Source organism: Melospiza melodia, chromosome 3 (genome assembly GCF_035770615.1).
Source record: "Melospiza melodia melodia isolate bMelMel2 chromosome 3, bMelMel2.pri, whole genome shotgun sequence".
Classification (NCBI taxonomy): Eukaryota; Metazoa; Chordata; class Aves; order Passeriformes; family Passerellidae; genus Melospiza; species Melospiza melodia.
The window spans coordinates 27,208,248-27,226,541 of NC_086196.1; the positions used below are offsets into that span (position 1 = coordinate 27,208,248).

Genomic DNA, 18,294 nt, shown 5'->3' on the forward strand with positions numbered 1-18,294 from the left:
AAATTTGAAATAAGCAAACTGAAGTCTGGAAGTCTGTACTGTTACTGACTGCCACACCACAGATACAGCTGAGTCAATGATAAATGCTGGAAGCCTTATTTATGCAAATAATATTTGCTATTCTGGGACCTTGCAAAGGGGGTATGCTAGTCTATACATGACAGTAGCAAAAACCCCATAATGTCAAGTTTCTCCACTTCCACCAGTTCTTTTCCAGTTCTCAAATAATAGACATATCACTCACAAAACTTTTAGGTTGCATGAAGCTGCTGACCAAATCTCTTTGAAAGACACTCAGATTTGCTGTGCTAAGCACAAAGATGAGAGTCAGAAGTCATAAGTGAGCCTTCAAGCTTCAAAAGTGGCATAAAATCAGATACAGTGACTGACCAATACTTAAGAGTATTGGTAGGACACAAGACAGAGGGCACCCTCACCTTCTTCCTCATTCCCTTCCCTTTTTGCAGTTCCTCGGTTCATTAGTACCTGTCTTTGAGAGCAAATAATGAAATGCCCTTCATACTTTCCCAATTTCCCTCTTATCTGAACAAGTGCATGGCTTTCTGCTCCATACCTTGTTCCCATTCTGATCCTGTCTGGCTACACTTCCATCGGACAGCTGGTCAGTTGGTCAGGGTATGAATCCAAGCCCTGTCCCATGTACAGTTTGACTGCCAGCACCTTCTGGTCTTGATGTGGGCCCCTGTTCCAGTCAATGCCCAGACATGCTTTAGGACACTGTGTAGACCAAGGACTGCTCCCAGCAGGCAGCACAGGCAAGACTGCCCTTTTGCACAGAAGGAGTTTAGCAGGGCTGAGGAAGAAGGGGATGGATCCCTTGGTCACTCATGCTAAAGATACTGGGCTGTGTTTGGGCATGGATGCAGAGCACCATTGACCCAATACTCAACAACTCCCAAACCCTCACTGCTGTACCATGGGGCTCAGCTCCTGCACCACTACTCCCCGACACCTGACCCCTTCATTTGCCTCATCAAGATCCCTTTTCCTCTCTCTCTCTTCCCAAGCACGTATTCATTGTTATTTGGCTCTTGGACTGCAGAGACTGATAGCTTTTTCCTCCCCAGTGTGAAGCAGAAGTGGGGCGCTGCCACAGAAACTCCTTCAGAAAGCTCTGTGTGCGCGTGTGCAGCTTCTGAAGAAACAAATAAGAAAAAATAAGATCAGAGGAGCAGACAGCATGCATAGTTGTAGCTAGGAAACAGCCAAGCTCCCTAAAAATCCAATGAAAGACTGGTTCCCTTTTCCTGCCTGGTAACCTGCTGATACAGAGCCCAGCCCAGCTGCTGCAGCCTTGGGCTGTGCCCTGTGGAGGGGTGTGTGGGCAGCAGCCTGTGCAGGGAGGTCAGAACAAAGCCTTGGCTATATTAATTAGAAGAGCAAAAGATGAAACCCCAAGAGAGATAAAGAGATTCAACAGAGAACGGAGCACATATCATCGTGCTACTAAAGCTAAGACCATGGATTTAACCACTGCAAATGTCATCTCTTTCCATAAGTACATCTACATCTCTTATAATATTGACAGAATCAGAAAATGCAACATAATTCCTGAAGGAATGGCTCAGTTTAGCTCAAACTTCTGCAAGGTTTCAAATCAAAAAAAAAAAAAAAAGTCAGCAGTTGTGACATAAAAAAGCTCCAAGCATTGCAATGTGATCAAATCTCAGTTATAAAATCACAGGGCTACCAGCTGTAGCTGTAATGAAAATAGCCTGTGTTATACTCCAAAAGGGAAAGCTTCTAGACATACCCACTGACAAGCTTACTAAAATGCACAAGTTTGCCAAGAAAGGTGCTGCTGACTTAACTAGAGTTTTCCCTCAAAATCAAAACCTATCTTCAGAAAGGTAAAGAGGAGCAACCCTGACATCTAATTCATTGAACTGCAAGACTGAAATCTAACGCATAAAGAGAGGTTGCCATTAAGTCGTCTTTATTCCATAAATCCTTTCATGTGGGTAAACTAGTGCCTACTTCACAAAGTGACACCAGGCAACTTTTATGATCAAGTGTTGAGAGTGGTGTGAGTGCTGGCCAAATAGTTTGGTGAATATCTTCTGGAGTTTGTAAAATTTTCCTACATCCAGCTGCATTGAGAGGGAACATAAGGAGAAAAAAATTCTGCTACAGAATACAGTCACAGCAATTTTTGTAAAGAACATCTTAAAGAAAATTAAAGATTCGAAAGACATAGTTCTAAGAATAAATGAAGAGAAAAACGTATTCTACTTATGGAAATAAAGGGGAAATATGCTGATTAAGCAGTCCCTGCCCAGGAAATGATCAGAAACATCAAACACAAGTTTATACTACTCAGAAGAAATAACTCTTTAGGATATGTCAGTGAGTCAGTTTTTCCAAATAAATCACTTAATGGGACAAAGGTTTCTAAAACAGAAGCAAGTAATAGTGTACATAACATTTTTGCAGAACATGTCACGTAAGGCCTGATAAACGCTTAAACACAAAAGAACTTTTCTTTCTTTGCTGTTCTTTAAACTGTAAGATATAAATACAAAATGTCATTTGAATCTAAAATCTATACTTAAAGAGGAAAAATAAACAAAAGTGCAAGTTGAGTAGCTTCCAACAATCCAGCCATCAAACAAATGGATATCCATTATTAAATTTGGCATCACAGATATTTATTTTAATTTCCTTGTTCCAGTTTGGGAAAATTAATCTACTCACTGATGATGCCAATGTAAAATTCAATTACATATGATTATGAAGTATTATGAAAATAATTTTGTGAGGTGTTGAACTCCAGGCTGCTATTTACAGGAATATCAGTAACAATATACTGTTAGTGACGCACGTCAGTGTTATCTGTGAAGCTGCTTTGGTAAATCTGCTTGACTCCTGCATTGAACAACTAATGGAATATGAAATTTCTGACATTTTCTTAGCTTGGAAGCATTACTGAGAAAAAAATAGGTGCATTAAAAAGAGGAAATATAGGCAATACCATCTAAAAGTTTCCAGTACAAATATATAAAGATATATGTAAACCCAAAGATTTTCATGTTAATAATGTAAATCACTCTACAAAGCTTTATAATGTTCCTCCAAGTAGAGCTCAGCTCATCCTTTCAAGTGGAATTTGTTATTTTCTGTTGTCTTATCCTGGTTTTTAAACATCTTGATAATACCAAGCTAATAATGCAGGAATTTAGTATTACAAAAATACCTTTAGGGAAAAAATTCTTATGCACAAGATAAAATTAGTAAGTCATTCAGGCTTCTGACACTACACAGGAGCACTATTTAATATCCTCTATTTACATTCTAAATGTAAATATAAATGCATACTAAATTACTGCTTATATAAACTATGCTAGATCCACTCTTATTAACTCCTTCTTAAAAGGATAATTAATTTTCAAGCATGGAAGAGACCTTAATTAAACCTGACTTTTGCATAACTTATTAGAAAGAGTACTTTGTTTTCAGAAAGTGTTTCTAACATTAAGCATGTCAACTACAAGAGCTTTCAAGTGCTCAGTGTACTGTGCTTACTTTATTGCACTGATCAAAGGTGCTTCATCAGCTCTCTGCACCCAACAATAAATCCTCTGGCCCAAAAAAAAAACCCAAAAGGAAAAAAAAAAGAAAAAATACCAAACTCAGGACTTTGCCATTTAATTGAAGAGGTTCCTACTTGTTCAAGGTCTTTCCAGATTAAAAATTTAATGAAGAACATTGCCCTCAGCTGCACATTTGCCACTTAATAGGGTAATTTGTACGTGCAGTTGTGAGGACCTAATGCTTCCTAAGACTAAAGCAGTTCAGTTGTGCCAATAGTTCAGCCTAACTCATGATATTCAACTTTACTTGAGTAGACAGAGGAACCTAAGCAGTATGTATGGCATGCACCTTTCAATAAACACAACAAAAATCTGTAGATTTCATAAAGGGAAAATGTAAAAGGTTTGCATAATGAAAAAATTAATGCTTGAAGGGTCCCAATTCTTCTTCCCAGAAAAGCTGAAAAGTCTAGTTTTTACTTTATAATGGCAAATACTCTATTTCCTTTTTCCTTCCTCCAGTCCAGCTCATCGCCTTCCATCTACCTAAATCTCTTTGACTGAAAAAGAGCAAATAAGCAGAGCAGTAGATTTCCTATCTTCCAGCTTCCTGCTTTATTTATTTATCAATAATCTAAATTCTTTAGCCTTGCATTATGCTTGTAACATCAAAACCCCAGTCCTCAGTTGGCCCCTGGAGACTAAACAGAGCATTAAAAGTTAATCAGCAATGCTCCTTACCACATTGAAATCCAAGTTTTTTTCAACCCACTCCTTGGCTTCCTTGAACTCCTCTTTCATTTCCATGATGTATAGTGTATCAAGGGCATCCACAATTGTTGCTCCTTGTATGTTACCTGAAATACATGAAGAGCCAGTGATTTACTTTTCAACAGAAGACTTTTCAGTTAGATCTAATTAATTTAAATTAATTCTAATTTCAAAATCCAATTTCAATTAATCCAATTAAAAACTGGGTGCATAAGCATTCAAGTGGTAACTAGTAATTCACAGCCCTTACTTTGATTCCCATGCCACAACAAAACATCATAATATTTAAGTATTTCTTCCACTAATGAACTTTTGAAGAGCTGCTCTAATGCACTGTATTTTCAGTCATATTTTTACATTGTAAACCACTGACAGAACAGTTCACCGTAAAATGACACAAAACCCAGTAAATCTCGTTAATTGAGAAATTTCTGTTTCTTCCAGTTTGGAATGAAAACAATCAGCTGCTTCTTTGTTTTTATACTCAGAAAGATACATAAAGCTTTAAGAAGCTGGTGAGCACTGATCCCATTTTAGTTAGGAAAGCCCTTTAGGTAGAATCTGACAAGATAGCACTGGGGGAGGCAAAGGCAAACTTGCACACATGGATTTGCCAGCTCAGGAGGGGCTGCAAGGCACAGGTGGTCTGCAAAAATGTCACCCTTCTACCCCTGTTAAAGAGATGGGTAAGAGCTAGCCTTGACCTAACACTGCAAGATGAAATATCACCAGTACGTTGGCTTTGGAATGGATTAGATGTTCATCATCCTGTACTGAAAGGTTAATGTGGACGGTGGGGTTCAAGAAACCACAGTCACTCAAAACACTTTTCCATGCTTACTCCAAATTTACCTTGACCTTTTGAAAATACCATTTTTGTCTAGGAAGAGTTTCAATTCCTATTTATGGGATAATGTCAAAAATTCAATTTTGACCACTCTAATTTTGACCACTCAATTTTGACTTTCATTTCCTAACTTGGCTCCTGCAGTTTTCATAATGACAGGAAGACCACTGTTATATTTTAGAGAACACTCTGATACAGAAAGAAGCATTTAGAATTAGAAAATAATTTAGGTTGCAATCAACAGAGAAAGTCATTATGCCCAATCCCTGTCTCCCTCAGCAGGGCTAATGAGTCAGGTGAATAGCTGACTACTCATTCCGGAATTGATTGCACCAGGGGAATGACAACATAGCAGCTACAACTAATTAAGGAACTTGATTATTCTCTTGTCTCTGAAATACCTGATGAAAAAGTAAAACTTAATTTTATAAACTTATCAAATATCATAATTAAATTTTTTCATATTTAAGAAAGCTACTCTATCAGCCAATTCTTGTGTTCACTGCCATCATGGGTTTCTCTCATGAAACAGAGAGGAGATCGGAGAGCTCTATATAGCAGGATTGACATAAATTCCTTAAATTAAGGTTCCAAGTAAAAAATAATTTTCCATTTCCACCATCTTAAACAAAATGATATTTGAGGTTGTTACAACAGTTATTTGGTACATTTAACAGAATGAGATACTTTCTCTATTTTAGCAGCTGTTTTTACCACCCATTTTTGGAATGTCACTTTCCTACTCTGAAGGAAGGAATCTCCACATTTTCCTCCAGATATTCCACTAATAAAACTGCAGCCTGCTTTGGTAAGAAAAACATAATATCCTCCAAGAGCTTATTTGGAACTTGGCTGCCCTTCTCTAATATTAAGGGAAAAGTATTCCTTTAAACTTGGCTAAGCAACTTATATTTTCCCCGAGCTTATGAGAAAGTGAGAGTGGAAAACTGCTGGAGGACATCTGCTCATGATCACTACTGCAAAAGCTCTGGAGATGTCTGGTAACTCCATACAACAAAAGCAGCTCCTAGTGAACCTTTACAACTGAGCTCTACTTACAGAAAAACCATCTATAACCTGATTTGCTTCAGTGGATTGTGATAGGCTCGCCATGCAAAGACATTCTTTGTGATAATCCCCTTGTAATACAACTAACACCGCCACTAAACAGTTAAGCTTTCAATTTTAAGGATTAGTACTTGAGCTGCAACCCACTACTAAGAAGAAAAAGAAGAGAAAATAAGGAGAAAACTTATTGAGAAATCACCCGTGGAGTCACCTACTTATTATGATTTTTTTTCCCCTGAATCTGGCATATGTGGCCTGCTTAGGGCACAGATTGAAAAAAATGCTAGAATCTCAAGCAGATCTTACTGTATTTGAAATTATTTCTGCTAATATTCTGAATGCTCTAGAAAAGGGAATAATTACACAATTAATGTGACGCTTAGTCAAGTTTGTCTCAAACAGCTGTGCTTCCAAGTTCTTGAGGAAAGACAAAAGAACAGAGAAAGAGTCAGTTTAGAGGCCAGAATTATGACTTGTGAACAACTGCAGTTTGTGCTAAGTCAGCCAAGAGAATAACTTAAACCTGAGAGTAGTATGGAAATCGTGATGCTGAACAGGTCATTAATGACCAGTCAGACTAACCAGTGGTGGGGTTGGGGAAAGGAGTGCAAAGAAATTAAATGAACATTCCTTATTATGGGATAAGAGCAAACCTTTCACAAGCCTATATAAGCTATGCTTCTCAAAGCACAACACATAAATTATTAAATATGGTTATCACTGTTGTTCGTTCCTACACAACATTCCCAAGGAATTACACAGCAATCATGGCCTACAAGAAGCAAAGATTATTGCTAGGCAATTACAGTACACACTCATGACACAGAATATTTGGACAAGAGGACTGTTTTCCTATACACCTACAGTACTGCTACAGATTTGACTAAATCTGTGTTACAGAGTGCAAGCCAAGTTGCAGTCACAGTGGTAGAGTTTCAGAGTTGCCCTAGGCAGGAGGAAGATATCACAAAAAATACTTGGATAAAATTCATAGACCTCAGGTAAATACAGATATATTCTGCAGATAACTAAATACATGTGTGTGTATATATATATATATATATATATATATATATAATTTTTTTTTCAAAGTAGAGAAAATTAACTTGAAACTCATAAAACATAAGTCAAAGGAAGCAATTTCAGTGATAAAGAGATAACTCACATATGCTCCATTTTACTTCTGTTGTTAACCCTTTACTTTTATCACTCCTCTTTACTGACAGCATCATTTACTCCAAGGGATTAATAGAGAACACATAAAATAACCTACTATTAACTGAAAGGAATGCAAAAGAAATCAGCCAACAGGAAACTTTCAGTAGACTATTGAGAAACATCAACAGAACTTCATTTCCAGTTTAACACTTAAAATCTTAAGCAATGATCTGGAAGAAAACAAAAAAGAGCATATTGCTAACAAGATTTGTGGACTATTAACCACAACAGCTTATTAAAAGCACAGGTAGCCTATATCTCCTCTGGGTAATGCACAGTCAGCCCATTTAAACTGCATGCTTTTTAATATCCAACAGTGCCAGTGTACGTGCGTGCAAATAAAAGAAGAGATTACATTTGAGAATGCATCTCAGAACTGGGCAGCAAGAGCAGAATAAGAAGAGTGATCAGAGCATGAGTAACTTTGTATGAGTTTCCAGGACGCCACTGCAGGGAGAGCTGCTCTGGATGTGAGTGACAACCTCATTAGCAGAGCTCTGTGACTGAGCTTATATGGCCATATGGTTAAAGAACCACACCTGGCTTAGGGCCAAACCCTTTGGAGCCTGTGCCAAAATAAGTTCTCACTTGTCTAGCCCAGGCTTTTAGATATGGCCAGAAATAGAATACTTCAGAATCAATGCACGTTGGTGCACTTAATAATTTAAAATTTCCTCCCATTCCTTGGACACCAAGTTGGCATTTGAAAATACATACAGGTTTGACTAAAGCAACATTTTGATTTGTGCTGGAGGTTTCTTGGAGCGTTGCTTCAAAAGCTGACTCATATCTTAGAACAGTGTTTTCCTTTATTTAAAGTTCACTGAAAAGGTTCCTATGCAATATCATTAGCAATTTAAAGTGTCAAGAGTGATTAATTATTAAAGTGTGCTATGCCAAAACATGAAACTCTTGACTCAAGTACTGGCAAACCCTCAGCAATATTAACACTTTTAATTTCAGGGACTATTCACACCTGGTAAGAGTGGGGAAAGAAAAATTAATTTAATTTTTAACAAATCTAGTTTTTCATATGCGTAATATTAAACAATATAGTGATATTTCTAGAATGCTCTTCCAAATCTCCAGTATTTTACACATCTGTGCATTTTAGAGCCAGCTCTGGCATCTTTGAATTTGATAAAGTTTAAATATTTTTTCCTTCATTGCTTATCTCTGCGCTTCCTGCAGAAGCCTTTGGCATCCACCACGCTTCTGGCACTGCAGCTCAGTTACATGTTTAGTTATGAACCACCTTCTTTTGTCTGAACCTGCTGCCTAGTAATTTGCTATCTCCACCCCTTCCTTACAAAGGATATCACTCCCCACAAGGAACAATAAATCCTTGTTCATCCCATCTATGCCACTTTTTATGGACCCCCACGTTTTGTTCTGGAAAGCTGTCAAGCTTTACTACTTACTGTGAGCTCAAGTCTGCCCCGTTCTCTGCATTACCTCAGAACTATATCTCCCATTTCACTAAGAGCCAGCTTATTAGGAACATTTTCTATTTCTTAGTGCAATTATCGCCTGTTGGGAAATCCTCCTGGGTTTGAGGAACTGTTTGCAGTTTGCCATTGTCAAAGCTACCCCAAATAACTTATTTGCACTGCCAAATTTCACTCTGGTCATTTGATTTTTCAGCGTTGGGGTGAGTAATTTGAGAGTGTGTCTCAGCAGTAATGGATTCCTGTGAGAGGCCAATAATAAACCTGAAAAATGTTGTTAGAAATCTAAAACGACAATACACTTCTCATTGTTGTGCAACATGACCTCCTCTCAAAAATGCTGTACTGAGCAATTCATCCACATATCTGCTAATGTTACTCTTTACAGAAGTTAATTTAATTGAGATAGATGTCAGGCTTACTTCCATCACATACCAAAACACAAAATTTCAAGGAATACAGAAGGAAGAGTGAAGACAAACAAGACTGGGGTGGGGGGAAGATTTTGAGTCCTTTCAATTTAAATTGACATATTGTTTAAACACATGCACAATTAATTGCCTAGGCTATATTAATAGACGTAGAGTTTGAAAAGACACATTGCTATACACTGCCAGGACAGTTTTGGATATAAATTTTGACAGGCTTTAAAATTATTCATACACCTCAACACTCCATAAAAGAAATGACAAAAAACAGTTCAAAGTGGGAGGAGCAGGATCTTACTAAATTATAGTACTTTGGGGTTTGCAGATTGTGAGTATTTATTAAATGCCTCCCTTTTTGCCTCCAGAAAGGTCCCTTTTCACTTGCAGAGATTAATTATACTATGCCTACAAGTTATAATATCAAACTGGCAATACTGCACATGAAACACAGCTTCAGATAATTAAAAAAGCCCTTTAGTTACAGTCATTTAAGCACAGAAAACACTTCTAGAAAGAGTTCTCTGCAAGTGCAACAACACTCATTAGTTTTAAAATTAGTTCAGAAGGCTTAGAGAGGAATAGCTCCTAGTTTGAGGGGCTGGTGGTAGAGTGCTATGAAAAAAGAGCAAAATTGTGATTTTACCACTTTTGCAATAGGAAGGTAGATTAATAAATCTCTGCTTCAGCTAACCTTGTTAACAGTAACCTGAAACATAAAGGCTAAAGAATTAAAAAGTAGCAGCGCTTTCTCATAGCCTACTTTCTACTAGGAATAGTCAGAGAAGAATTAGTACTCACAGAAGTCATACCAGGAGATATGCCCTGTTGTGCTAATGGACAGGTATTGTGCAAACAAATGTTGAGCTACTCCAATTTATGTGATTAATCTGGAAACAGTTGTACACTTCATGTAATTAAACAAATAAGAATGTTTCTGTCTTTTCAAATAGTTGCTACAACATGGTAAAACACAGAAAGTACAAAGGAAATAAAAACGTTGCATGGATGTGCTGAAAAGACATTGACAATAGTCAGAGGCAGGTATGTTGCACTGGCTTAAAGGCGAAATCTTTCAGTGTTTCTCTAAAAGTATATTATTCTTGGTGTGCAAATGCGAGAGAAAGCACCTTCTGCTCATAACAAAAATATATCTACAGTCTGCCAGTCTAAAGACTTCCTCAGCTTATCACATACACCCTTACACACACACTGCCTGCAGAACACCAGCAAGACCAAGGCAGTTCTTCGATTTCACAATTTGTTTTCGTGGCTTGAGTTTAGGACAAAAAAAGTAATTTCCAAGTTCAGCAAGAAGTCTTCAGCTACAGGTTAGCTCTACTACTAGTAATTTAGCACTAGTACAAGGTGCTAAAGCAGGGTTCTTTTCCTTCCCCCAAAATCAGAACCACCAGTTGTCCCTACCCTTTCTCCTATCAACACCCCAAAGGCCATTTTCCTCTTCTCCTAGTCCTGGTATAGTGCCTGTATTTCATGATGTTGTTTCCTAAGCCACATCCATGTGGAATTACACCTCTGAAAAGCCATCTTATTTTTGTCCTGAGAAACACAGCATGACAGCTATGACTTGCCTTCAAGACACAGCAGTCATTAAAATCTACCTGCAAAATGGAGATTGAAAGGAGCCATGCATTTATACTCCCAAAAAAAAAGCTTAGAAGCAGTATAATTTGAAAACAACTCTCCCCTTCTGTGTCAGGAGAGCTGTACTGTATCTTTTACAGCATAAAGCACCACACAGCACTGGACTCTTCTGTTCCTCACAGTGAGATATAAAAGTCTTAATCCCATAACAGCCACTCCCAGCATTTGCCAAGCAATGTAAATGCAGCAATTAATTCAAAGGAGGAGAAGTGTTTCATTAGGCATCAAACAGTGCCCAATTAAATGTACTGTGTTTTATTGATACCAAGATGATTCCAAACTCGCATTTTTAAAACAATTGAGACCTGGCAGCAAAAAGAAAGGACAGTCTTGGCAAATTGGAGATAGTTATGATGGATGACAGTGAACTGAAGGTCTTACTTGATTTCTGAAGGTTGGGAGGAAATTCACAGGACACAGAGCTGAAGGTAACATATTCTCCACTAATACAACTCGGAATTACCTTAAATTAGTCAACCATTTGCAATTTTTTAAATAACTTTTTAAAATTAGAAACAAGGAAGATAAGGAAACTTGTCTGTTCTTTCATGAAGGAAAGAAACCCAACACACAAACAGATCAGTATTTTATTGTTTTATGGAAAACAATAATCTGTTGAATTCAAACATGAAGGTGCAGATCAGATCTAATAATTCTGAGGACACCTACAGAAACAAGGTTCTGTGTGTAAAGAACAAAAGGTAGCTATGGATTCGGGCGAGGGTGAGGCAGAGCTGCTTGCAGATATGCTGCTCTTTGGTATTCTGTAAAGCAATTCAGCAGAAAGGGACCTAATGCTTATTTTGATTTGCACCAAGATCAATAAGACTGAAGGTGTTTCTAAGGAAAGCTCCTCAGCAATAAGATCATATACCAGATGACCATGATGGGAAACTGATCTGCATTTAGACTGACTCTGCCTCTTACTCCTTTAAATAGTTTTATTTTTCAATTCAACACTTGTCCTCTTTCACAGAGAATTGTGCCTGAAGTGACTTAAACTTATGCAATGTCCACAGAACTCCTGCTTAAGAATTTCACAAGTCAATACATCTACAGCTTGTTCTGCAAATCCATGCAATATTATCATTAACTCAAACCTTAGAAATGTTTATACCACTTCTGATTTCAAAGGAAACTACATTAAGAGTTTAAATTTTCAAGACATTTTGTTGTACTGCAAGAAAACAGAATTCCATTAAATAGTTCCTCAAACATATTAAATCACACAACTATCATTCTCCTGAAGACAATAAATAGTTTTCATTTTCAGAGAAGAGAAGGAAAAAGAAACATGATGACTCAGCCTTGAGCTTAACTCAAACTACTCTGTTTTGAAGTCCAATAACTAACTAGGTAATAATTACTTATTAACATTTTTGATATTACCTTGGTGTAGCCAAGAAGTACAGCAAGATCAAAGTAGATGTTGTATTTTCCAACTTATTTCTGCAATTACAACTGCGGTCTCTAAGCAACCTCCAAATATAGTTGGGGATTTGATAAGTGCTCTATTTAGGCTGTTTTAGGAAATGTTTCCACTTCAAGCTATCTTTTGCAAACATTCAACAAAGTAAGTTCCTGTTAAAATCAAAATAATGTATTGATTTTGTCTCAGCTAGAGAAATTAGTCATTTTTTCAGCTTTCTGTTTAGAAAACAAGCTATTTGAATAGAAAAATTGGTTTCAAACAGTTTAATTCTTCATTTTTCTGCAAAACTGAAGATAATGACAGTTCATAGGACTGTATTTATGCTGCCTCAGAATGCTGTTTCTCTTCAGCCACAAGTCCCATTTGGACACCAAGGAAGTCTTGCCTCCTTACACTGGATTTCTACAGTGTGCCTCTCCTAATAGAACTTTTCAGTCCCATATTTGTTCTACACTGATAACAACTTGTTCTTTATTTAACATCTCCTGTACAATATTTAGAGGTGCAAACAACAGTTATATTAAGGAAAAATAAAAGCCTGATAAGGGAGTCTGGTGCAAATTAACAAATATTTATAAGAAATGGAAATAAATTCCTAAGAACTGCATACAGCTTTAGCTACCTTCATGAGTGTAGAGAGTATTGTTTGTTCCTTGTATAGGATTTCTCCTCTTATCCACCCTCTTCCCCACCCTCTTCCCCTTAGTTCCCCGCTTATTGAATGTGGCATCAATGATTTCCATTGTAAATGTTTAAGACAGGACAGTATTTATTGCAGCAAAACTGTATTTTTATCATGCAGCAATGCCATGCTCCATTTATTCTCATTCAGACACTAATCTACAGAAGTCACAGAAAGCACCTACATTTATTGTTACTTTTTACACATAACAGAAGCAAGAAACATCATGCTGCATGACAGGGAGCAGCAAGAAAACATGCTTATCACTTATAAGCTTTTCAGCTGATTTACTGTTCTATGCTAACGTCACTAAGCACAAAAATACACTGTACTCACCAAATAAATTGCTTGAATGTCCTTGCTTAGATATGGGTTTCAGTTCATTTAATCCCCATGCGTAACGCTTATAATTATCCCAGGCATGCTTCATCATCTGCAGGGAAACCAAAGCAGGATTATGGTGTTGATTTAGCAAGAAGCCACAGCAAACACCAACTTGAGAATATTCTCAATATTAAAAACATTTAATACAATTCTTAACCAAATTCCTGTCATATGCATTATGAAATATTCAATAAAGTATAACAGTGGCACTGCTTTCCAGGTGGCAGTGGGATGGCTGCTATAAGAATTACATGACTGTCCTCTCCACTTTTGTTACCTGCAAGCTTATGGTCAAGACACACTCAAAAATAATTAATTTTTAGGAAGGGAATTCATTGTGTCATATATCAATTCAATTGCGATTTTATTTCCCTTAAGCCTACATCTCAGAAACTGAGGAAAGTAACATTTTTAAACAATGTTTTCCCCCTAGAACCTTTAGATTCTTTAAGGTGAACATAAAGCTTACAGTAGTTTTCAGATTCTGGCAGAGACCTGCTTGCATACAACTAGCTGGTTCAAACTCAGCACAGCTAGTAACAAAAGAAGGATGGTAAAGTGGGCAGGCAGAACCCCTAGAAAATGTTGTGAGGTTTTTACAATACAATCTTTTATGACTATAAATGCATCTGTAGCTACTTTCACATGTCATTTTGCACAAAGAAATGAAAATTTTACAACTGAGCATATCACCACCAAATCACATTTGGCACAAGAAAAGGTGCACCACAGATAAATACTGCTTTGGGAATAAATACTGATTTATCTGACACCACAGATAAATACTGCTTTGGGAAACAGCCTTGCAGAGCCCAACACAGTAGTGCTGTGGTAAGAGCAGGGGGCACCCACACAGAAGTCAGGGGAGTGGGTTGACTCAGGAAAGGCTCACACTCTTCACCACCATCACCAGGCATATCTGGTGTGATCTGTCCTTTTTCAGAGCGGTCCAGGTGCATGTCCAGGAGCCCATGTGCTCCTCCCCAAACAAGCGGTGAGAAGAATGCACACAGCTCTGCAGGCCTGGTGACAAACCACTGCCACTGCAGCAGGTCCAACACCTCCCCTTGGCAGCCACCAGTTTTAACACCTGCTCAGGAATAGTCTTCTTTAAAGGTCACCACAAGCAGCATTACTTTATGTAACAGAAAGAAAGATTTTGCCACCTTGCTGCTCTTCCTCCCCTCTTCCACAAGGCAGAGTAGTGCTGGGAATGCCAGAGGTCATCTTCTAGACAAAAAGTGACAATTTCAGACCTTTTCAGAGATAGTGCTTCAGGCTGTCAGATGACAACACTGCTCTGTCCTTGCTTTCAGATCTCTTCTTGAGGCCTTGTGTGTCAAGGATAATTTTGTTAAATAACAGTTATAATCCTAAATTTAAAAGCAGCAGCCTTGGGACATGCTGATAATAGTAATCCTGCACTTTCTCCTTTTCCTCTTTTCTTTGCTCAAATCTCAGAGAAATTATGTCAATTAAAAATCTGCATTAAGCCATACTATAACAAATGACAACAGATTTTTTAGAATACTGCCATACTCATGAGAATAAACATTCCTCCACTATTAATGGGAGAAAAAATGCACATCTATCCTGCACGAAAATTCACAGATGTTAATCCACACTACAGGTCTAGCTTTACAAATACAAAAATTGGCAATGGCAGTTAATATGTGACCATTTTCAAGCAAAAGATTAGCCTGGTGTCAGATCTCAGCTGAAAGGCAAGTCAGAGGCCCTGTGGAAATGGTCTTGGGCCATGGATAGCAGTGATATGCCAGATGGAATTGCTGCCATCCATGGCCTGAGCCCAGCAGGAGCTGTTTCCATTGCTTGACTTCATTGCAGAATGGCTTAGGAGCTCCCCCAAGATGGAGCTTTTTGTCTCAAAGCAGAACTGGTAATAGGCAGCCAACTGGCAGGCTTTATGACTATGGGCTCTTCTCAGTCCCTGGTACAAGGATCAAGACTGCATGAAACCAGTCATTTGTCCACAGCATATTTTCTAATTTACCAATTGAAATTTTCTGGTAATTTGCCTGTTGTACAAGAAAGACTTATTCTGCCCTGCCATCATATCCCAGACCTGCAAGCTCAGCTTTAGATATCAACGTACAAACCCCCGAGATTTCAGGAGGCTAAATCCTAAGCTTTGTCAAAGCTTATTTTCTCATGCAATCACATCAGGATCTTTTCATTTGCTTAATCTTAATCAGGGCACACCAGACAAAAGGCCTTGTTTTTTTTTTATTTAAGTAAACTAAACTTGTAATTAAGTGGCCTGAATCAAGGGGCCTAAAGATGCAGTACTATAACATTATAACTGCTCAAGCCACTACCAACATCGTTCTTCCCTTTTCCCCTCCTTTTTTTCCTAGCACTTCTATGGTCCTTCTCTTGCCTAAGAAATGCAGTGGTCAGTTCCAAACCAAGTCAGTTTAGGAAACAGAAGCTTTTGCAAGTGATATTCTTGTTTTGAGAAACACTTTTGTCTTTTCTGACTCCCCAAGTCAGATTGTTGCCAGTATCAGAGTTACCAAGAGGGAAAGGCAGGAACAGCTCCAGACTGGTTCAGTCCAGCCACAACAGTCACAAAGTGTGTGATGCTACAAGATGTTCTAGATGTAATCACTTTCCTTTAGTTTTTCCCCATGGATTGACACTTCAATGATATGGTATCATAAATGTATTTGTGATTTGGTAGCAGAAACCACTCTGACTACCCTCTTGCTCATCAACCCCTAGCTAATAAGACAGGAAGATAACCCAGACAGTAGACACTATGTTCTAATAATATTTATTATTGTGTGCCAATGAACATCAGATGGGTTGTTGGGCCTTTTTTACAAAAATTTCCTCCCATTCTGCCAACTACTCAGGTACTTATCTAATTCTTTCCCAGGAAATTACAACGTGTGGATTCCACAAGCCAAGCAGACTTGGAAAAAAAACAACAACAAAACCCCCCAAACAAACAAACAAAAAACCAAAAAGCACTGCTTTTCCTAAACTTAAGGAAATATTCCAGTACAAAAAACCCTACCAGAATTTACTGAGCAGATCAAACTCATCTCTTTTGGCTAATCAAAGTGTTCTTTAGAACTCTTCCAGAAAGCCTAGATTTAGACAAAGCCACTGAGGTTAGTGAGTAAATTTACTCCTAAGAAAGGACATCCTTGCTTAGACATTTGGAGATTTATGGACATACATTGAAATCAAAAGGCAGCTCCAAAAGCAGTCAGTGAGCCCTCTAGTGTTTCAAAAGAAACGAGTCATTCCAACCAGACACAACCGTGAATGGCTCCTCACAAAAAAGTTATTAGCTCGTAGTGTTGCTGGGTTACTGGGCAAAGAGCCCACAGACACAGCAGCCAAAGAACCCCACCTTAATCAACACTGCCTTGCTACACAAGCGACCTTGGGCATCTCACCTATCAAGAAGTCTCAATTTCTAGGATTCAGTACGTCAGAAGTACTCTACATTCTTTCCCTCCTGTGGAAATTACAAAACCATATTAGGTTTCCCACTACATTAACTTCCTCTCTGTAAATAGCTTCATTTTCTATGTAAGAATGAAAAAGTTCTAAAATATAGCTTCATTTTCTATGTAAGAATGAAAAAGTTCTAAAATATTGAGGAGCAATTTTAATAGACCCAGCTCACCAAGGTAATTCTCTGCTTAGGCAAAGCTCCTAGCACTTCAGAAACGAATTTTAACAGGTTTTTTTTTGAGAAATCCATCTATCTTTGCAGTGTTCACCTTTTTGTTTGCACAGGATATCACCAAATCATTATCTCCTGATTTTTTTTTTTTTGGGTAATTCACAAAATCTTTTGATTACATCTCTGACTACTTGTACAAGTGCTGTTGATCACTTGAAATTTCTAAAGATCACAGTTTCTGAGAACATCTGGTACATCAACACAACTTTGTCTTTTTAGCATCATTACTGATGATGTTTAAAAGACAAATTCCCAGTGAGGGAGACTCCAGCAACTTTTGACTAAATGATTCCTGATACTCTTTAACTCCTCTACAGTATAACTAATAAAATTATTTTAAATAACTACATATTAGCCTTCCAGGATGTTAATAGGTAGAGTTATATTTGCATAGAAGCATCCCTCAGTTCTTCCACTTTTACCACATATTTAAAAAAAATTCTCAGAATGGTTGGGATAGGAAACGAGAGACGATCTGGAGATCAACCCCTTCCAGCTTCTGTGCTAAAGCAGGTTCACCCACAGCAGGTTGCACAGGATTTTGTCCAGGCAGGTTTTGAATATCTCTAGAGAAGGAGAATCCACAACCAGCAGCTTGTTCCAGTGCTCTGACACTCTCACAGTAGAGATTTCCTCACATTTAGATGGAACTTCCTGTGTTTCTGTTTGTGCCCACTGCCACTTGTCTTGTTGCTGGGCACCACTGAAAAGCCTGACCCCGTCTTGACCTTATGATAGTTGTATGCATTGATAAAATCCCATCTCAGCTGCCTCTTCAGGTTCAACAGGCCCTTAGCCTTTCCTCATAGCAGAGAGATGCTTCAGTTCCTCATCATCTTTGTAGCCTTTTGCTAGACACTCTCCAGTATCTCCTTGTCTTTCTTGAACTGGGGAGCCCAGAAAGGTTCATTGAACCTCAAACTCTAGCACAAACTATCAGTTCTTTCTCTGTGAAAGCAGAGAATAAATAAAACTCTTTCCTACAGCCATAATATTGGCCAACTCAAACATGATGATAATGCACTACCATTTGTTGGTATTTTAGTTATTGTCATCTTTCAAAACACTAACACAATACC

The 18,294-nt window shown here is 38.0% G+C and overlaps 1 protein-coding gene across 1 annotated transcript in view; it reads right to left on the reverse strand.

The window, feature by feature from the left end:
• Positions 1-18,294, reverse strand: part of MAN1A1 (mannosidase alpha class 1A member 1) — a 139,017-nt gene that overhangs the window by 88,971 nt on the left and 31,752 nt on the right. Inside the window, exons 2-3 of the mRNA XM_063151083.1 lie at positions 13,444-13,540; positions 4,293-4,408 (exon numbers count right to left, since the gene is read on the reverse strand). Of these exons, the coding sequence (XP_063007153.1) occupies positions 4,293-4,408; positions 13,444-13,540 (213 nt within the window). The remainder of the gene's footprint in view (positions 1-4,292; positions 4,409-13,443; positions 13,541-18,294) is intronic.